The following is a 23,537-nucleotide window of genomic DNA, read 5'->3' as shown; positions in this document are numbered from 1 at the left end:
GTGAAGGAAATTGTTGTGCTACTGTTCGAACATATGCTGAAAGATTTCCTAATCGAAGAACTCCAAATCACAAAACATTTGATAATGAAAAGAGACGCCTTCGGGAAACAGGACGTTTTTTACCCGTAACATTAAATCGTGGATAATGTACGGCCGGAATTATTCAACTGGAGGAACAAATTTTGAAAAGAAGAAATTGCTCAAGTAAATAAAAGACGTTTAGGGGCAGAGGTTGGCTTTCAAAAAGCTCCTTTAAAAGAGTATTAAAAGACCAGTTATTACACGTAACAGGTATTACAGGGTACAGGTAGGTATTACAGGTTATTAAAGGTCTAACAGGTGGATAGGTAGAGGAAATAGTGCCCCTTTAAAATGGCCACCTCGATCCCCGGACCTAAACCCATGTAATTATTTCATTTGGGGAGCATTGAGGACCACAGTTTAAAATAACTTTTCAGTAAATACAGAAAACGAATATGGGAAAGAATACAACATGAAATTAATGTTATGAGAAGTAATGCACAATTATTGGATAATTTCTAATTTTCAAAGAACTAATATTTGCGTTTAAGAACAAGAAAGTAACTTTGAGCATTTACTGTAATATTATTTTAATGTGATTACAAATATCAGTTTATTTAAAATGTTAATGTTGACTTTCTTACATTATTAGTTGATATTGTTTATTTAAAATATTAGTATTCCCTGCTTTGAGGCTGCAGTTATAAATTATTTTTTATAAATCAGAATTTTTGCCGATATTTAATGTATAAAGAATGCGAATTTTACTCGAAATCCATAAACTATATCGAAATTTTGTAAGAGCAAAAAAAATCTTCTAAAATAGTGTTTATTTTTAAAAATATAAATTGTCGTCATTGGCATACACACAAAAAAGTTACGGGATAGCCAGTGGCGCACAGGCACTAGAAATAGAACATCCTGTATATATATTCTCTCCAAATTCTATATTTACCTTTGCCTTTATATAAAAAAATAAGTGTACCAAATTTGAAGTTTCTAAGAAAAATAGTTTTCAAATTATTTGAAAAAAAATAGGTTATCTATTCTATATTTAGGCTATATCTCAGTAGGCGTGTGCACTTTTGTATTATAGGTAAGTTAGGCTAGTCATATTTTCATCCAAGGAACCTGTGGTCAAGCGTTGTCCATCCTTTTCAGGGACACCCTGTATAAAACACTATGAAACAATATAATCTCAATCCACACCAAAAATAGCACAAGTACTAGCACTCAATTATATTTAATTTTTTTTAACAGATATTTACCTTTTTCTCGATTTAGAATGAGGAGTGTTGCTTCGAGACCTAGAATAGCTTTTCCTTTTGTGACTTTTCTTGTGGTTCCTACTTGCAGATCTACTTCTTGATCGGTGCTTTTTAGACCTTTTCCGGTGCTTATTTTCTGGAGAGTGAGTTGCGGACCTAGACCTTGAACGTTTTTCGCTGACTGGAGGTGCAATATGGCTTCCCGATCGGCTGCACAAGAAAAAATATTAGTAAAAAAAAAGTGTATACAAAAATGTTATATGTAAAGTGCGAGACAAAGAAAATAGTTTCCAGACCCTAAAGGGCACGTTGATAAATACCTAATAAAACCTCCCCAGGCATTATGAGCACCAGTAGTTTTTTGTTGGCTTGGACTAGATGAATCATTATTTGGTGTGTTGTTTCCTGAACTTCCCCTTGCCTTTGCCCTGGCATCTTGGTACTTTTTACAAAGTTCATCAACTTTTTTCTCTAAAGATTCGATATTGCCCTACAAATAAACACAAGTGTAACACAAAATATTAATAAAACGTTACCAAAATAGCATACCTTGGGCCGACTGTATAATTTTAGTATCCTAACAGATATATCACGGATATCCGTTTCGGCAACACCAAAAATTGTATACCAATATGGATTCTTTGGTAAAGGCAATTTCAATTTCCTAGCGGTGAGATATATACAGGCACATGCCACAACCTCGGGCTGGTAGCGGACAAAAACGTCAGTTCTCAACGAATCATTCATGTAATTCCACGAATATTGCATCAATTTTTGGTTATTTTGGAAACCGAGAACTTGTAGATACATGACGATTATCTAAAATTATTATTTATACAGAAATGTTTTACGTGATAAAATATCGAGAAAAGAAATAATTACAGTATGTGAGGAACTTAGACTATTGCTCCAATAAAATTGTATAGGACTAGTAAAAATTAATTAAAAATATTTCATATGATCATAGGTTGAAAAATGTTTTGTTTTTGAGATACAAGGCGATAAAAGTTTAATTTATTTTTTTTAAGCTAGTCCCAACTATTTTACAAGTTTCCTAATAGGTGATCAGATTTGCTTAAAGCTAGTCAACAGATCACCAAAACAATTACCATGTCAGAGTACATTTAGATTAATTCTTCCGACCAGTTAAATTAAAATTAAAACAAAGGTAAATAGACAACAGTCAATTGTGACAACAAAAGTTCAGGACTAGAGGATGATGGTTCCAAAGGAACCTGGTCGTCCTAATTATTTCTAATGGTAATCTATACAGCCCATCTTCAAAAGGGCTTAAACATGCCAAATTTCAATGATTTATCAAAAAACTATATACAGGGCGTTTCAGGAGGAGATGTACAGTGCCGGCCCTTTGAAAATGGACGACTCTTATAAGCAAATTGTCCATAATTGGCCTTTGTGAAGCTGACCTGAAAATGTGAGGTTCAAATCGGCTGTCATGTCAAATTTAATGTGTGTCTATCATACTAGTTCTAGTGAGCAAAACAAGTCCAAGTTAGATAGCAAATTATTTATTTTTCCAATACTGAAATATATTATACATTCTAACGGCCATTCATTCGCCGTCAACGAGATCTAAAAATGAAACACTTTTCGTCATCAAAAAAACGCAATTCGAGTAAAGTTAGTATTTTAACCAAGCACCATTTTTGTCTATAACACTGCAATCTACATGGCATTGATAAAATTAATGTTCTTGTTATAATCCTCAGTGACGTTATCCCATGTGTTTTCAATTGCCTCAAAAAGTTCTTCGACGTCAACTTGACGGAAGTTTCTGTCATAAATTTTTTTCACCATATATCCCTAGGACTTTGAGGGCCAAGGTAAAACGTCGATGTTGTTATCAGTGAACCATTCTGACACAACTCTTGAGGTGTGAATTGCACAATTATCCTGCTTGAAAGTGAAATTCTGAAGATACAGCATGGTCACAAGAAACATCAGGACTTTGGCAGCTTATCCAAGCCCAAACGTTAATGGAGAATCTATCGCTGCGCTGTGTGGGTTTCACATAAGGCTCCGAATACATTATAATCTCTGGTGGGTAGACACATACAGAAGCATCGGAGCAAGAATGAAAACATTTTTCGTCCGAAAATATAATATTCTCCCAGAAGTTGTCTGGGCTTCCTACAAATTGTCTTGCAAACTCTAACCTCTGTTCTTTATACTGGGGAGTCAAAGCAACTGTATTTGCGGCCACAAAATTCTTCAGATCCGAATCTTTCACCCGCTTCCTTGCAGTTCGCACTGATCCAAGAAAATTCATCTCAAAGGAAGCCGCTACTGCCATGTCAAAAGGATTTACTCTTAGGTGGTGCTTACTTTTCGACATCCACCTTCGTGAACATAACTTATGTGACCCTCCGCAATCCATTTTGAATGGCGGCGTCTTGAATTACCAAGCAAATTACTAATGACACTGACATATAAAAACTTGTCATAATAAGAAGTAGACCACATTACATTAGAAAAATAAATCGTCCACTTTCAAAGGGCCGGCATTGTACATACTTCAGTATGTTATTCTACGTTCAATTTTAAGCAAAAAATTTCCTATGAACAGGTCTGGAAACGCTTTGTTTAGCGATATACAGGATGTCAAATTAAAAAAAAATAATTACATTTTCTTTAATAACTCTCGACTACTTCGAGTTAAATTCATGAAATTCTGTATGCAGAGGTTTCTTTAAGTTTCTATGCAAGTTTTAAAAATGCCACACATCTTTACGCATAATGATAATGCTGATATGTTATTTTGTTACGGTTTTTCCAATGGAAATTCGCGGGCTACTCGTAGAGAATATCGCAGACAATTTCCTAATAGAACGGTTCCAGATGCAAGGGTGTTTTCTAACACAATTAACAAATTACGTGAATTCGGTTTTCTTCCAAGTAGTCACTATCATTATGAACGAGCAGATAACCGAAATGCCAAAGAAAAAAAAATGTACATTACTTAAAGAAGACTTGTATCCTTTCCACATTTAAAACGTACAAAATTTTCAACCAAGAGATCATGCCAGAAGATTGGAATTTTGTGAATAGATCAACGCTAATCGTCAACCAGTTCCAATGATGCGTTTTACTGACAAAGCTAATACATAATTAGCACTCTAATACATAATTATTTGCATGCATCAGCATCTTTAGATGAGTTTTTAACAGAAACGGCTGCTCCTAGAGATTTCAATAAGGTGTACATTTCTTAAGTAGAAAAGATAGGGGAAAATGTTTTCCTATTCCGAAATGACATACACCATGGCACAAAAAAGTTGAAGCGATTTAAAAGGATCCTAATGGTCGCTTGTGGTGCCCTCTCGGAGATACAGCCAATCGTCCATAAAATTTGAATTTCCCATCCCAAGAAACCTCCGCATACAAAATTTCATGAATAATAACTCAAAGTAGGAGTTAATAAAACGAATGTAATAAATTTTTTTAAATTTGACATCCTGTATATCCTAAATGAAGCATTTCCAGACCTAAGTTCATAGGAAATTTTTTGCTTAAAATTTAATGTAGAATAACATACTGAAGTATGTACATCTCCTCCTGAAACACCCTGTACATAAATTAGAAAAACTTAAAATAAAACATTATTAGTTTGTATTTCTTATTGTACCTAGAGAATCGCCTTTAGAATTTTTTCAGTTTAATCATATTGTAACAGCCATCACATAAACAAAAGATACAATACTGTTAAATATTTAAAACCAACTCATCACACATTTTATAATGTAACGTTGAATAAGTTTTCACTGTTTTCCACCAGATGGCGTTACCAGAACTGCAAGCGTGTAGTTTAAGATGGTACCGCACCTATAAAGAACTACTATAAGCAAGCTTGAAATTCGGTATGTTATTTCGCTGAAGTGAAAACTACTTTTTTATGTCAAATTTCGTGTGGAAAAAAAGTACTTGTGGGGAATTTTACTGCACTTCAAAAGAAATCTTCAGCTGAAGCACACAGAATGTTTGCCGAGACTTACGGCGACCATGCTCTGTGGCAAACATGGTTTAGATGCTTCAAAAGTAATGATTTTGAGTTGAAGATAAAGAACGCTCTGGCGAACCAAAACAGTTTCAAGATGAAGAATTGGAGGCATTACTTCATGAAGACTCATGTCAGACGCTAACTGAATTTACTGAATCATTAGGAGTTGATGACACAACAGTTTCAAAATATTTGAACGCATTAAAAATGATTCAATAGCAAGGATTGGGTGCCGTACAAGTCGAAGCCGAGAGTCATCGAACAGCAGCTTTATACGTGTGAACAGCTGCTTCAATTGCAGAAAAGGAAAGGTTTTTTGTATTGTATTTAACTGACGATGAAAAATGGGTACACTACGACAATTCTAAATGTAAAAAATTGTATAACAAGCTCAGCCATATGTCAAAATTGTCGGCAATGCCGAATATCCATGGTTCCAAACTTCTGCTCTGCATTTGGTCAGATTAGCTGGGTGCAGTTTGTTATGATCTGCTCAAACCGAATGAAACCATTATGGGAGATCGCTGTCGACTACCCCATATTCACCAGACATTGCCCCTTCCGATTATCACTTATTCCGATCGATAACACATGGCCTGGCTAAGCATTCCTTTGAAGATGCCAAAAAATGGATCGACTCGTGAATAATCTCAAAAGGTGTGCCGTTTTTCCGATGTGGAATTAAAATTCTCCTGGAAAGATGGGAAAAAGCCGTGGCTAGGGACGGACAACTCTTTCAGTGATGTTTCTTAATTTTCTTAAAGCATTAATTTACACAGTGAGAGCTTACTCAACTTTCTCAGGCTATGACATTAAAACTTTTATTAATAAATAGCACCTTATGCCCTTTTAGACTGTAAAATACAAATAAAATTACCTTGTGAGGATGTTTGATGTGGACGCAGAATCCCAATTCTTTTAACACTCTTCTTTCAGCTTTAATTACGAGGTTCTTAAGATGGGTATAATTTTGATCCAAAATTACGGGAGTGATGGGTCTGCACAAAATTGAAAAAAAAAATAGTAACAAATTAAATTATATATATTTTTTTATCGATTTAGGCCATGGAACCATCGATATTTGATAACAGAATTTTTAATTACTTCAATGTACTTCACCATATTAAGGTAAAGGTAGAAAAAAAAAGGAATAAACTTTAAGATGGTTCCACATATAACCTAATCAAATTGCTAAGACTCTGAAGGCATAACATTTCCTCAAGGAAAAGCATTAATATTTTTGGTACTTTCAACATTTTTTGGATAAATAGTCTTGCAGGTGATTCATATTAATTCATTCATTTAAAACTACCTTGCTAGAGTTTTACACATGACTGTATGTACAAATATACAGAAATTTTCTTATAAAATAAAACGCACCAGTGCACAGACATTACATTTGGTATTCTTACAACATGAAAATGTCCCATTTCAACTAATTTAAGATTTTTAAAGTTGAAAACTGTAAAGTAAACTACAGATTTAAATATCTTTATCTTAAAACTGATTGATGTTGAATATATTTTCATTCTAATTCTATTATTTTGCAAATTAGGTAAAAATAGTACATTAGCACAGACCGTGAAAGCCTTATTAAAATCACAATAAAAAAACTGGTTCACTGCCAAAGAGGTAACAATTTTTCTAATCATTAATAACAATAAAAGAAAAAAAATAAATTAAATATTTATCAAATTAATTTTTTTTACATAACCCTCATATTTGAATAGATTTTTTCAGAATTATGATTTAAGGTGTTATAACTATATCTAATGGTAAGGGAGACATGGATACTAGACCATACCGTACAAGTATAATGTATTAAAAAAAAAAAAAACTTAAGTGTGACTTATTGGTGGCTGCATTCTAATTATCATATCTACCTTCTTAAGGGACATGGACCCATCAAACCATACTATTGTAATTCTGAAAAAAGGTTCTAGTCAAATATAGAATAATAACAATATACTGCACAAAAAAATGTTACTTTGATAAATACTGAGTGGCTTAAAAGAGACGATTTTATCAATAGTTGATTTTCAAAATAAAATTGTATAATCTTTATTCACATTGTCAGGTCTAAAATGAAAAAGAAACTTTATAATTAAAAAACCATGAACTTCCTTTCTGTTGTGCCAATCTTTCAAATGTATTTTTTTTTCTATGAAAAAAATTAAAAAAAAAATGAAATAAACCCTTGAATCGAAGGGATTATTCAAGTAATATTTTTATGAAAATAGTTACCAAACACTGAAAAAATCAGAAATAGAAAATATGAAAAGACCACTTCAGTAAGTTGTTGATATTTCAAAAATCAATCTGTTTTTTTTTTCAATTTAAACTGTAATACGAAACAAAAAACTATTAAAATTAATTTAAAACAAAACATCTACAACTTGATGAACTGCACGATATAGTGATGTTTTTCGTATATTTATTTGTCTTGTGAGATATTTCATTACGCAAAACTATATTCATAAAAAATAACCCATTATCCTTTCGATATAACGATTTATATCATTAATTTTTAAATTTTTTTCAACAATATTCCCCAATAAGTAATTTCAAACGATATATTGTATACTACTCATATGGTAATTCATTAAGTCTTTCTTTAAATCGAGTTGCGTTTATATGAAAATTTCTGCATTACCTACAAAAATTAAACATGAATAGAACGTAACCTATAACTTTAGTTATACTATCATACGGCATAGTCATTTGACATGTAACTGACTAGCATATTTATGCAGGACACACAGAATGTACCTCCTAAACATAAATCATTCCTGTGTAAAAGAAAATAGTAATTGTTGTAACATTTTTACAATATTAAACCACCGCTAAATTTAAAGAATTGTTTTTCACAATTTTATATTTAAGACATCACATAATTACATCCCTCGAGGGTCGACATGACATACACCAAATTTTTCAAATGCCAAGGGATTTGCAAAAGTTAACATTTTTTAGAAATATTGAGAACACTTCAAAGTCGATATCAATAAACATATGTAATTACAGTGCTTGCCACAAAAAAGTTAAGAAATAGGCAAACATAAGTAAATAATGTAATTTGGCAATTATCTCAAAAATTATTAGTTTTATAGTAGATTTTGGATTTTGCCTTCTGGAGAAAATGTCTTTTGTGAAAAAGTAATATTATGTAAGTAAAAAATGAAATATAAACATACAGATTCGACAAACAAACTGTAGATTTAGAAGAGTTTGGTACTTTTTTTATGCCAATTAGAAGATACCAATACATTTCATTAACATAGGATTTTGAAGTTAAAATGATTACAAGTATAAAATATATCATACAGATGAGTTTAAAAATATTTAGCTTATGATATCCATATGAGTTTAAAATAAAAAAAAAAGATGTTTGATGTGCAAACAATAATACAGAAAGTGTATCTAACAAATAATTATAGACATACAGGATATAAATAAAACAGACACAATATCTATAGAGCAGAAGTAATTATGGAGAACTGTGTAGGTAATAATATCACACTGTACCTCCAGTCATATGAATGATTTTAAAAATATGTCTATAATCTTTTCTCTTTGTATAAAATATAAACAAAAAAGTTAGTTCTGAAGATAAAGTGTGACTCTTCCTCTGTTCTAAGACTAGTAATAATTCGCTCTACTTTGCTCGCAACTAGTTATCATATCAACTGTTAAATGATTATACAGGGTGATCCTATACATACATGGCAGCCTATAGAATATTTTACACTGAACAAAAAAGTTACTATAAATATGGGATTGAAAAAGCTTCCCTTACTAAGATATATTCGAAAAACCAATATTTTTCTACACTGTGCCAAAACTATGAGTTTTTTCGAAAAACACTTCCTAATACATCGCATAGCGGTTTTACATTGACAATTTATTCATGAATAAATTGATGAAGTTCTTCATGAATTAATTCATTAATTTATTGGTAAACAGTGTGGTTTTACACTGCTACAGACTTTGTCAAGTTTTTTGACGTATGAATCAGTTCTACCAATGAATCAAAGAAGCAAATAAATTTCAAAAATGTCACTTTTCCACTTATAATTGTAGTGATACAACAGTGATACCGTTCTAACACATATTATATAAATATTAGTTTTTGTAAGTAACAAATCAGTAAAAACAATGCAAAACTAGTACGACGCCACACAATTATTTACATATTCCAATAACATAACCTCATTACTGATCTGAGGCTGGAAATCTATTGGGTTGGTACTTCTGAACTTCACGAAGAAATTGATGAAAATTAAAACAAGCTCTAATTCGTCAAGAACTTGATGAATAAATTCATAAAGTTATTTGACAGCAGATTTGGTGCATACACTTGTCCAATTTCTTGATGAAGCGACTTCATGATTAATTGATCAATAAATTGTCAATGTAAAACAGCTATTATAAATTTAAATTTACTGTCAAACAAGATAAAGTCAGCCCAATCAGTTTAATATTGCATCCAATGTTTGGTACATTTTTAACAATACTAATAACTGTTTTTAGTAGGGAAAGCAAAGAAATTCAAATAATATGATATGATTCAGAGGCTATAAAAATTTAGGTGATATTTTTATAACGTACCATATTTCGGAAACGATGATGGAGATCCCTATGACAAAGTGGAGATTCAGCAAGATTGAGGTTCAGCAAGATTTCAAGTCAAGGGTTACTCGTCTCCTAGTTTAGGTGATAATAATACCAACAAACTCAGACTACAAATGACTGCTTTTTCTTGCATTGCATTTTTGTTAGATTTATCCACGAAATAACATTAGAAGTCAAAATTCACTGCAAACTATCAACGCTTGCCAAAAATTGATCTTTCAACCGATTCGGTGGACTATGAACTCATCCAACACAAATTCAATTGTTTACAAGATTAGACGTTTTTTGAAAAATTGTCAAAAAATATGTCTTTTACAGGTTTCTCATACTTATCATATCAGTAACAAAGCTTTTCCTATTACGAATTTTTTTGTTCAGGTTAAAATTTTCTGTAAGAGTCTTACATTTTTACGTTTCATACAGGAACAACCTATATATTACAAAAATATATATTTTCAGTGAATAAATGAAATGTTAACAACCTATACCTATTTTTATTAATAAATATTGTGGCCATCGCATAAAAAATAATATAGAAACACTTGCAACCATAATGAATAAATTCATACTTTTAATAACTGTTAAATCGGACCATTCTTAAGATTTCATGAACTTGATCGATTGACTTAATTTTATAGGATTTTATGAAAAAATGTTGAATTAATTAGAATTAGCTTAATATCATTAAAATAAAGTAAAAATACATCTCGATAGTCTGGCACCTTGTGACGAGTTCATCTTTCAAACTTTCAGCGAGTTATTGAGCACATCAATAGACTGCAAACTGTTTACGGCTAGCATCTAAACTGTAACTAAGTTGTTTAGTTTACAGTGTCAACGAATTTTAGAATTAAAAACTGATTTTGATGAATGGGGTCCCAAATTGTTTGGAAAAAAAACTGCTCCTCAAAATTTAAGAATTTACTCAAATTTGATATGAAAAAATAGAGCCATTTTTCTGAAATTTGATCTGGGCTACAATTTCAAAAACAGTTGAATTGTGAGACATATTCTCGAGATAAATATAAGAAAGTCTATTCTATTCCACTTCTCTCGATTTGAAAGTTATGATCATGAAAATCATTTAATTAAATTTAAATCTAAATTATGCATTATGTAGTAATTCAGTACTGCTTGAAAAGTAGAAATTTCATCTTGATTATGTCCTTTAACATTACTTTGGACTGAAACATACTATTAACACAAATATAAATTTTGCTTATAGTCTTTCCGATCTCAATTGAAGACCAAAGAGCTTGGCGGTATGTACCAGGTTCGGTCGCTAAGCGACAACTCGGTATTGAAATATTTGAAAAATTTGTTCCCACATTTATTTAACCACACCCATATACAGGTCTCGTCGCCCAGTTAAAGAACGCGCGCGGGCAAACGGCAAACAAACACAGTCGGACTGGGCGACCAGCCATAAATTTCAGTTGTCGACAAATTGCCTAGCAGTGCAGTGCAGCAATGCGGAATTTGGTGTGATTCAGGCAATTTCAGTCTATTATAGGCATCTTCTATTAATCATTCATATTACAATTGCGAAAGAGAGAAATAAGAGGGATATTTTGTTTACTAATATTATTACATGGCATTTTGGAAACCTTTTGAAACGGAACAAAACGAAATAGCGCCAGACAATATTGAATTAGTAGAACCGGTTGTTGATGAAACGAATTTAGAGTTTAAAAATAAAGATATACATGTTCAATGTCAGCATCTCATTTTAAATATTTATGATTGTGTAAAAAAGGAAGAAAATGAAAAACCAGATAATGAAATTATAAATAGAATATGTGAATATATATTAGCTAAAGTTTCAGTGTCCACAATTTTTCGTGTTATTAAACATAGTGTTACATACCATTGCGTAAAGAGGAAGTGAAAACATAAATTTTAAAATATCGATGACATGACGAGAGACGTAATTCGGCGGTCAATTTATAATTTATATAAAGAAAGTTCAGGACATAAATAATTAAAATGTTGGCCAAATGAACATGTAATGGAAATTTTCTACACATATACTTATTATTTTTTTACTTTAGCGGAAAACTTTTTTAGGGACACCCATTAAACTTATTAAATTTTATTGCTAGGCGTTTTTATATATGTTCAACCGACTTCGGAAAGACTATACCTCTGTTCTTTTACTGTAGTCATTTTACATGTATTAAAATTTGTCAGACATAAAAATACTTACATATTTGCACTATTTTGATACTATTCTAGTTAATCACAAATATTGCAGGCTTGTATAAATACCAGGTGTTCCAAAAATAGTTGACAGGCACATAGGGTAGAAAGAGGGTTGAATTCTGAGGTGAAAAGTCCTTTGGCATTTTTTTGTCTGATACATCCTTAATTAGTTAGGAATTAAATAAGGTACCCCATCAGGAGCATGCTTTACGGGAATGCCAAGCGGTAGGAGAAGCATGGGGTATCGCGGCAGTGGGCTTGCCCCATCACTGCAGAGAATGCCAAGGCCACCGAAACACAGAATAGCTTCAATTCAATTTATTACGTTTTATTTTATTAGCAAAAAAAATTTGAAAAAAAAATATTTTTTTTTTTTATGAATTATTCAGTTATAATTTGCGAAAGCCCAGTCTTCGAGTAAAAAGCGGAAATATTCAATAAAACGGAATTGGGTAAAAATACATGAAATGGTTCTTTATTTTTTTATATATAAAAAAAATTCAGAAGCCCGGACTTTGTAAAAGCGGGAATTTTTAATTTATAAAAAAATTAAATTGCCGACTTTTTTCACAAAAAGAAAAACGTAATAAATAATTGAAGATATTTCATGTTTCGGCGGCCTTAACGCTTTCCACGGTGATGGGGCGAGTCCACTGCTGCGGTACCCCGCTCGCCTCATTACAGACCATAACATGCTTCCCCTACCGCTCGACATTCCCTTAAAGTGCGCTCCTGATTGTATTCTTTATTTAATACCTAATTAAGGGTGCGTCAAACAAAAAAACGCCAAAGGTCTTTTTGTCTCAGAATTCCACCCTCTTTCTACCCCTATGTGCCTGTCAACTATTTTTGGGACACCCTATATATAAGATTGTATAATAAGTAGATTTACTGAAATTATGTTATCTCAAACACAATGTTCATTTTTCTTCTTGTTTACCATCTCGGAACAGTCACAAACATACTTGAAAAACTCTGCTACCTATTTGTAAATCAATTTGTACTACAAATCGAGTGAAATTAATGAGCACTATAAAGGAAAGATCAAAAATGATTAAAGTTTCCTAGTCCTCACTAAAAACCGTGTAAGAAAAAAAATAATAATTGCACTAGGATGGGGATTTAAAATGCAATAAAAGTATTTTATTTTGAAGATGTTTGTTCACTGTTCAATTTTCAGTTTGTCTTGATGTAAAAAATAATAAAAATCTTAAAAACTCAGGAATATTATTAGAATTTAGCTAGTTCTAACAACAAAAATAACTACTGGTACTGCTGTTCCATTTTAGTTTTTTTTTACTTCACATTTGTAAAGTAAATGTTCATCATCAAATATGAACATGTTTCTAATTTGTAGATTTATAACTATAACAAAGAGATATTTCAAAATTATTTATGTACATAAATTGAAATAAAATTGACCCGTCAATGCTGTTATTTTCAATACACACATTTTGATTTGCAACTGAAACTATTATACTTATTGCCCGTGGAGAGACTCGTCATCTAAAAATAATACAAGAACTTCGTAACATAGGTCTGTTTTTATTTCATTTCAGAGGTACAAGGTGTTGAGTTGAAGGTTTTTATCATTTTTTTTTCAAAACATCTCTGAACTTGTAATTTGCATTGAAAAAGTAAAGTTTGGTTATAACTACATCCCAACAGACAGTGAAATACTAAACAAATGATATAATCAGCAAACTGAACACTCATCTATATGAAACCAAACTCCTCTGTATTTGAAATAGTACATAACAGTTACATATGTAAAAAAAGAACCCCTTTCAACTTTACCTTCATTTCAAAGACTTATGTAGTTTAATTATACAGGGTAGTTAATTTCAAATTATTTTAATGGACTTAAAACATTTTTGATTTGAAAATTATGTATTAATTTAAAATGAATATGATAAAAACGGTTGTTTCAGAAAAATTTGTTTAAAAATTTTTATTATCCTCTAAGGGTAATGAGGTAAGAACGTACCCATGTTGACAGGAACCTTTCATCTTATTTTTGAATTAAGAAGCAATGGCACATTTCTTTCCTTTCACCCTGTATAAATTATGTAAAATACAGGACGTTTCTGAAATCAGTACACAACTGAGACAACACCTATTAAAATGTTAAAAAGAAAATAACATACAGGGCGTTATTCTCTGACAATACCTTAAATTTTTTGTATGTACGTCAATGCTGTTGCAATTTATCTTTTTTAATTCAAGTTATTTTAGATTTCAGATAAAATAAATAAATCTATAACATTAAGCATATGAAAATTCTAAACAAAAATAATATTAAATGCATATATTTCAAACATTGGTTCTTTATGAGCAAAATAAAATTTAAAAAAATATTAAATTTAAAATAGATATGCATGATTTTTTAATAGAAAACTTGTTGAGAACCGCTGTAGTATTTACGACTAACATAATTTGTCTTTTCTGAATGGGAGATCGACTATGCAGAATTGTTGGTATTACAGAGAACTCTTAAATTCTTAGCAGAGAGAAAAATGTAATAAATATTTTTTAGGCGATATATCTAACAAATTTTGAAATTGTATGTTCATGAAACTATAACGATATGATTTTCGGTTTGCTATACTACTGAATTCAATGTTCAAAATGAGCACTGCCATTTGCAGTAAACAAGTCAAGTGTGATTAAAAAATTAATTTCAGCAAGTTAAATGTGAAGTTTATTTATTATTATTTTTATGAAGTTTAAAATACCTATATTTAAAAAGCAAATGTGTTAAATTATTTAAAAATAAATTTAAGAAATAAATTCTTTACCTATATTTCGCGGTCGAAATTATGCAGTGACTCGGACAATATAAAAACACTATTACTATAAAGCGTATAAAATATAAAATGATTTTTATAACAATTCAATATTAGGTATTTGTCTTGTATTAAATGATGTGTCGCTCTCTATGCACACCGATAGGATCTATAATCGTCTATAGACTGAGTTAGACTGAACGTTGATCTATCTTCTATCTCTGACTAGTGCACTTATAATGCTTATAATGACATGCTTTTTTAGTGGGTGTAAACGGACGTATGTAGTACTTGATTTAGCCATCGTTAGAAATGCCATAGAATAACCCTAAGCACGAAGTGTTAATACATTTATAAATTATAAAAATACAACCCGAAAATTTTAAAATGTCAATAATTAAAATGGACCAAAGTACCGGTTGTAGTAAACGGTCTGCTGGTTATAAACCTATGCAATGGCATAATTTTATAGAAAATACTTAAAATTTTTAAACAAAATGTTGCTAAAATATTTTTGAAGTTTTCTTGATAAAACCTATAAAAATAATAGGTGTTATGTTTTATTATCTTTTTTCCATATTTTCTATATCTTGTTGCCTTCTAAACTGATACACCTATGGATTTGTGATCCTCGCGTGCTTCATCCTCCTTACTAGCCCCGAAGCTAGCAATGAGTCATAATTTCCATTGCGAAGTATAATCATCTACACGAGAGAAGTCAACATTTTACTGGTGTTATTGTAAAGATGTCTAACTACAGCACTACATTAAAAATAAATTTTAAAAATAGATTTTGTGCAAATAAATTTCCCACTAGTACAGAATGATCGTCAATAAAAAATTAGTTTTTGAGGTCATATTACCTACAAATTGTTAAAATGTTAAGACAAGACAATTTTCTAAATTTTTGGATGTAGATAATAAATTGCCTCGGTTAAGCAGAACAAAATAAAGTAAAATCCAGGTTCGAAACTCGAACAAATATCGCAAGTGAAAGAATTACATGTTTCTCTTCTGCCTTGTCTAATTACAAATGCAGTTACTATCAGCCCTCCCATAATTGATGTTTGGAGAATAGCTTGCAAATTTTCAGAGTTAATCATCAAAATAAATTGACCAATTACCGTCCGGTATATATGGAACACAGACGTTACCAAAACTCAAAACGGAATTCAGCTTTGGTTGCATTATATCGGTTATAAAGTCTTATTATTATCAACTAACTAAGACCTTTTGGGCACTGAAATGTTTTATTCTGAACATATTCAGGGGTCGTCAATGGATTATTAAGTTAACATTATTTCTTATAAAGAGAGAAATTTAACTCAGAAGTTGAAAAATTAAGAGCTAAACCTTCTTCAAAAATGGATAATTTTAAAGCTGAAGAACTCAGCGAAAGTTGTTTGATTTTTCCTTCTCATATCCCATGCATGGTCTACTTTCGATGGTTATGAAAATTATAGCCTAAAAAAAGTTAAGTTAGAATGGAAATCACAATCAGTTGGCTTCACTTTTAGTTAAATTGTGGTGGGGGTCGACAAACTCTTACCTTGGTATTCTTTTATCTACATCCAAAAATTTAGTATACTAGTCTTCTTACTGTCCAAGTATACCACTGAAAACTTCATTAATTATACAGGGTGTTTCACTAACCTTTTTGTTGGAAATTGTATTTACGAGATATTCATTTTTAATTAAAATGTATGTATTTTTTGATACTTTAACTTAAGCAGTTTTAAAAATATGTATCTATGTTAAACAATTTTGGGACACTACAAAAGTATTGTTACAAAATATCTCGGTTACTATTATTAGAGATGAATTTTTGAATATACATGAGTTACAATTTGGCAATACACCCGGCATTTTTTTTAGTTATAGCAGTTATCACATGAGATCACATTAAGTTTAAAAAAAGTTTTATAATAGTTATAAAATTTATGTAATCACAATTTTGTTCTCTCTAATTCTAAGTACCTCTTAGTTCAGAGAACAGTATTTTTAACAGTAACAGATATTTTAGCAGCAATGCTTTCGTATTCAACCAGTATTTCTTCACAAAAGCCATTAAAAAAATCTACTGATTAATTAATCTGATTTATAAAAATAATTTAAGAGTCCCTCAAATCAATAAGAAATATTCCATGACAAGACGAAGTTTCATTCTACAACATATTTTAATTGACAATACATTTGTGGACTCTCTCTCTGTTGACAATAATATTGTTGAAGCCTCGCCACCCTGGCAATATTTCATGTTACTTTAAAGCAGATTCTTGATTACAACATAGAGGCGAGATTTCTTTTTGAGAGAACAGTCAGTATCGTAAAAAAATATAATATACAGTTTTGTTTTTACCACAGAGGTTTGTTTCTGAAAACCTCTGGTCATATTTGAAAAAACTGAATGATTAACATTAAATTATTAACCAACCCAGAAGTATTTGTTGTTACAGAAAATATTAGGAAAACCACTGACATGACTAAATAGGCAAATTATTTAATTATAATAGGTCAAAAACTATTAACTGTTCTTTTTGATAATTGTCTTCTTCAGGACAACAACAAAACATGAAACTGTATGCAACACAAAAAAATTGATCATCATGAATTGTTAAGATATGTTGGTTTTAAGGTTTTAACGGCCTGTGCTGGTATTTAAAGAACCATAGTTTTTCAGGCCGCTATGGATGGAACAGAGCAATTCCATCCATGGCCTTAGAACTAACAAGAACCAAAATCAACATAAGGCTGAGCCTAGGGATTCCGATAGCGGATCTGCCCCCACAGAGCCTAGCCCAAGAACAAGAGCAGGTCAAGGATACCTAAGCTAAGGAAGTGTAAACACATAGGCCATGACATAACAACTTCAAAAACTATGGTACTCTTAGATATATATTTTGTAAGTATACATACTTTATTTTAAGATGACATTGAAAACTATCGCGTAAGATTTGAACGATGAGTTTGAAATTGTCATTTTCCTTAAAAAAGGATCATCCGGAAAATAATAATGGAATCTTCTTAAAATATTTCCATAACTTAATTCAATTGATATAAGGATCAATCAGATTTAATGATTTAACGTCAAAGCAAAGAGTACTTTTGAAGAAAAATTAAGTTTTCATGTGCACATTTTTCTATGAAATCCAAGGTGACCAAGTTTCCAAAAAATATATATTTTTTGTATTTCCCCAACAATGGAAATTAATCTTTAGATTATTTTTCTATACTATTTTTAAAAGTGAAATTCGCTCGATATATTCCAAATCGTCTTCTACTTGTAATTCAAAATACAAATATCTAAACTGCCGTGAAATTGTGACAAATATAAATATCAAGATACACTTATCACAAAGAATTAGTAGCTTCATAGAAAATGTGAATCATTAATTTTTAGTTGAGCTGAATCTTTTTTTTACTTAATTAATTATAGATTGATTGTCGATATCTCTCTCGCTACCCATTTCATCCTATATCCCAAAGTTGAAGCATTTTTGGAATAATATTCATACAAAAAATCCATGCAAAAGTACCAGAGGTACATCCCCAGATCTGCAAATCCCAAAAAAATCCCAAAATCAAATTGATTGTGTTTGACTCTGATAGTTATTAGTCGAAGTGGTAACGTTCTCCAAACAAATTTATGCTTTGTGCCAGCAGGCAGTAAGGGGAAAACATTAGGTTAAAAAAAAAATCCGAATTTTTTGAATTGCATAAATTGTTAGTATAATTATTCAATACACTGCCAACATTTCAAAACAAAATTCCTATTCATTCAGATTTTACGAGCCTAAAACCGAAGCCCATCGGGTCAGCGATTAGGCACACAGCAGGTAGGGCGGAGTGTTTGTTCAGGTAGTCACTTAATTTGGCAAGAAAAGGACAGATGCAAGCTCAGAATGATACCTATGAAGGACTGTTATATGACATGGTGCAGGAATCACTGATTCATCGGTAAGCACTCTATATTACTGATAATTTTCTGAAACTTCTAGTTTTCGGAAATCTTCAAATGCGTTTTTCTCAAAATGACATTTTTTGATTCACGGGAATTATAACCCAAAAAGTTAGGAACCGATCGTTATGAAAATTGAAAGTGTGTTTCTTTATGAAATTACAAACACGATCACCACGAACAATTTTGATATCATAATTTTAAGTGTTTTTTTATTCAAAACATGTGAAAAAAATGGTGAAAATCGATACATTTCACTTCAATTTTCACAATTTTTACCCGCAATGAGGTTCATATTTTTAGAAAAGATGTTAATAATGCACGAAAACAACCATTTTGCTTTCAGATCAAAATTGTGACCTCCACATTTCCCATGAACAACCTGGGACGATGACGTTCATTGGACAACAGCCCATAACCTCGGCATTTTCAACACAAATGACGAAAAAATTTGTAAATATAGTTCAAAATATTAATAAAATGTCAAAGTTTGATCAAATCAAAAAAATTCATGACAAACGCCAGAAAATCAACCCCGTAATGTCGTTTCCCCCTATGTAATATATGACACATGCTTTATAGGTTATATCTCACCCATGATCTCCAAACAGCTTAGAAAGTGTTCACACAGATTTTCCTCCAATAAAATCATTTTCGACTAAAATCTGTCCACATTAAGTGATAAAAACGTTATCTAGTCCAACTTTAACTTCTACCGACTGATTTGTCTTTTACATTTTTTTTTTAATTTTAGTCTGTAGGTCTGTTCTTTAACTTCCAATATTTACTAGGTACTACAACTTTTTTCCTTGTTTTAATTTATCAGTGTTCTCTACACTAAACATTTATAGACTTTTGCTATCTGTGCTACAATGAAACAGGGACCTGTTTTCATTGAAGTTATCTGAAATATTTTCACGTTTTTACTATTTTTACTTCTCTAAGACAACTTGTGGATGTATACAGTTCCCGTAACAAAGAATCCCGCTCAAAATTTTAAGATCTTGTCTTGTAAACTCACATGTTGATTTGTAGTGTTGGCTATGGCTCGATTACAAATCTCATTGTAATGAAAAAACAGAAATAATGTACATCTTTAATGATAAACAAAGAGAATTAAAGATGCATTGTTACTAAGTATCTGACGACAGGGACTCGACTCGCTTCACTGCTAAAATCAAATAGTATATAGTATGTAACTCCTTCCTTAAGCATAACTCTCATCATATGCACTGTTCCCTGCATTGTAATCCGGAAACTAAGAATTACAATTTGTGTATTTGACAAAGAAATAGATCTATAAAATCTAAAAATGGCAAAATATGGATCTGGTTTCAACTTCTCCAGCCTCGCATACTTATTACCAATAAAACTTTTATGAATATATCTATAAGATAGAAAAGGTCAAGGTCGGAGATCGAAAACATGTAATACATTATCAAGTTTTTGAATATTAGTAAGCAAGGTTAAAACACTATGAAGGCCATGCATCTATAAAGCGGCCATCTTGGTTCTTATATTCTGTTTTTGACATCGTTGACGATGATGATGACTTACATGGCTGCAAAATTACAGATGTGACACCAATTTGCTTCAATGTATTTTATATAACAAATAACTTTGCACTCGAAATAACTCACGAATATCAAAAACGAGAACCAAAATGGCTGCTGACGTTAATACCTCATTTTTATATTAAACAAAGCTTTTATAATAACCCCTGAGCTAAAGAAAAATTGATACTTTTTCCTTTATGATTCTGACACCATTTTCATTAACTGCTAAATATTATTAAAGATTGTTAAACTACTTGAAGGATTTGCTGTTGAGGAAATGAACCAAGGGTTAGCACACTATAAGTACAACTTTTAAACTTAAATTAAACAAGTGAACAATGTTGTCAAAATGTTCGGCATGAGTTTCCTGTTGGTTATACCCCAACATCTAATGCTTAACTCTCCACATTGTCTTTTGGTTGTTCTTCTGGGTTCATCTAAGACTTTACTATATTTTGGCTAAAACTCAAAGATCTGTATATTTATTTCTTTACAATAACAGACTTCTACTGGCTGTATCTATTTTATAAAGAAAACTGTGCAAAAAAAATGTGTATGTATTATCAGGGCAGGCCTAGGGGTACTGATAAGGGGTCTGCCTTTACACAGCATAACTGTTATACAGGCTGTTACAAATTTGCTTCTCACTACAGGAATCTCGGAAACAGCAAGAGATACAAACTAGCTTAAATTGTGGCAAAGTTGCAAAATCAGGGGACCAACATTATGCTTCTAAAAGATCAAGGCTAACATGATTAGTTTTCGAAATATTTAAAAAAAAAACAAAGTTTTGGAAATCCGTTTTTGTTTCATTTCAGCCTTGTTTGAGGTGATATTGAAAAAAGAAGAACACTTTCTCATGGTCACTTTTTGCCCTCTATCGAATGGCATAGTCAGTTTTTATTTTAAGCCTTCATGACCCCCAATACTGTACTGCCTCAGCCCGAACCAAACTCAGATGTTTTATCTCGAAAAATTCATCTTCAGTGTATTTGTTCCAAATTTGTCTAATTTTTTTATTTAGATTTCTACTTTTATTGAATTATCGTACACTATAAGTGTGATTACATCCTGTAAAATTCACATAGTTATTTAAACTATTACCATCACACGTTACAATAAAACATTATTAGTCTCTATCGTGTACCCATAGTTATTTATAGGTTTCTCGAGTGCTCAAAATTCAATTTCACAGGGTCTAATGACACTTAGAGTGTACGTTAATTCAATAAACATACAAATCTAAATTAAAAATTTAGATAAATTTGGAATGAATACATTGCAAATGGATTTTTCAAAACAAAAAGTTTGAATCTGGTTCGGGTTGAGACAGTACAGTATTGGGGGGTCACGAAGGCTTGCAAAAAATGAAATAAAATTTCTAGGGCCGTATTTAAATAAATGAAGAAGATGGTCCTGGAAACATGAATCATTACATATAAAAATTGATTATGCCATTCGATAGAGAGTAAAAAGTTGGCATGAGAAAGTGTTCTTCTTTTTTCAATATCACCTCAAACAAGGCTGAAATTAAACAAAAATGGATTTCCAAATTTTGAAATATTTCAAAAACTTATCATGTTAGCTTTGATTTTTTAGAGGCATAATGTTGGTCCCCTGATAACGCAACTTTACCCCCATTTAAACTAATTCGTATCACTTACCGTTTCCAAAGTCCCTGTAGTGAGAATGTAACAGCCTGTATATGTATAACTGGCAGCGACGACTAGGTATATAGGCCATATCATAATATCCCAAAAAAAACTCTACTTTAAATAGCAGCATGGGCCATAAAAGCCATAAAACCATATTTTTCAACTTATAAAAATCGTGATATAAGTTCTTATCTCCACTTTTCTGAAAACCTAATATTACGAGTAGTATACCCATTATTTTGCAATTAATGTTTTGCTATAACTTTAACTTTTTTTCAGTCTAGCAGTTGTTTTCAAATTTGCAATAACACTTATCAATGGTAATAAACTGCACCTATAAACCAAAATTATCAAAATTCTAAAGTTCCAAATGGGAAATGGGCTTTATTAATAAAATCATTTTTATTTACTTTTTTCAAAAAAATTTATTCTACAAGTTAGATAATTTGAACCACTTTTAATTAAGAGTTGCCCCAAAACATTAAATGGATTTTCTTCTTGGAGGCAGTTAATGTAATTAACATAAAACAAGCTGATCTTTTAGTCGTTTTTTTTAATCGTTCTTAATATCACTTTCAATTTTATGATCAATTTTAGAGTCAACTAGGATTTTTCAAACTCCCTTTAGGTTTTAAAATGTTAATATTTCTTTAATAATGAATGATATACCAAATTTGAATAAAATTGTATAACTATTTATAGCAAAATAGTTAAAATGAAACCACTTTAAAGAGTTATAACTCCAACAATATTGAGTTTTCAGAAAAATATACGGATTTATTAGTGACAGCTGATGAAAATTATTAGTCATATTTTATTAATGAGACCCACACTATTCTTTAGGGAAAGTTCTAATTTTGTGACGGAAAAATTTCCAGACATTGACGAAGTAATAAATTAAAATAAGGATGGTAAGATCTTGAAGAGGTTGCACATCTAAACATAAAATGTTCTTTTTTCTCATAATCGACTGATAGATACAATCATTTTTTTTAGTTTTCACAAAATTAAATTCTTTTCATCCTCAGATCTATCTAAATGTTAATTTGACATTAACATTTAATTTTTTAAACTTCATAATGCTGTAAGTAGAAGAAAAATTAATACTTAGTGAAAAATAAGAAAACGTTTGCATTCACCAGTTGAGTATGAAAGAAAATATATATTCTGCAAAATATGCAACACTTTTTCAGTCCTCAGGGTCTGCAACTTCAACTTTAATTAATTTATAGTTTATGCAGGCCTAGAAATCACCCCCAAAAGCATTTTACTGATCATATCATCACCCAACATCATTAAGAGGTCCCATGCTTCATTATCAAAATATGACTAAATTTTTTATCATTGGAACATACCATTATATTTCAAATCAAATTTTTTACTCAGTTTAAAGATATTTAACAACTTCAACAGTATATTTCAATATATCGTAAATGATTAC

General features: G+C 31.0%; 1 protein-coding gene across 2 annotated transcripts in view; it reads right to left on the bottom strand.

Annotated features, from left to right (window-relative positions):
* The window catches only part of LOC108913849 (cyclin-L1), a 34,790-nt gene that overhangs the window by 4,195 nt on the left and 7,058 nt on the right, over positions 1-23,537 (bottom strand). For both annotated transcript variants that reach the window (XM_018719493.2, XM_018719494.2), the window contains 4 exons: positions 6,185-6,305; positions 1,839-2,108; positions 1,610-1,779; positions 1,290-1,499 (listed from right to left, as the gene is read on the bottom strand). In XM_018719493.2, coding sequence (XP_018575009.1) covers positions 1,290-1,499; positions 1,610-1,779; positions 1,839-2,108; positions 6,185-6,305 — 771 coding nt within the window. The remainder of the gene's footprint in view (positions 1-1,289; positions 1,500-1,609; positions 1,780-1,838; positions 2,109-6,184; positions 6,306-23,537) is intronic.

The sequence above is a fragment of the Anoplophora glabripennis genome, unplaced genomic scaffold (genome assembly GCF_000390285.2).
Source record: "Anoplophora glabripennis isolate ALB-LARVAE unplaced genomic scaffold, Agla_2.0 scaffold1072, whole genome shotgun sequence".
Classification (NCBI taxonomy): Eukaryota; Metazoa; Arthropoda; class Insecta; order Coleoptera; family Cerambycidae; genus Anoplophora; species Anoplophora glabripennis.
This window is presented reverse-complemented; position numbering and strand designations above follow the sequence as displayed.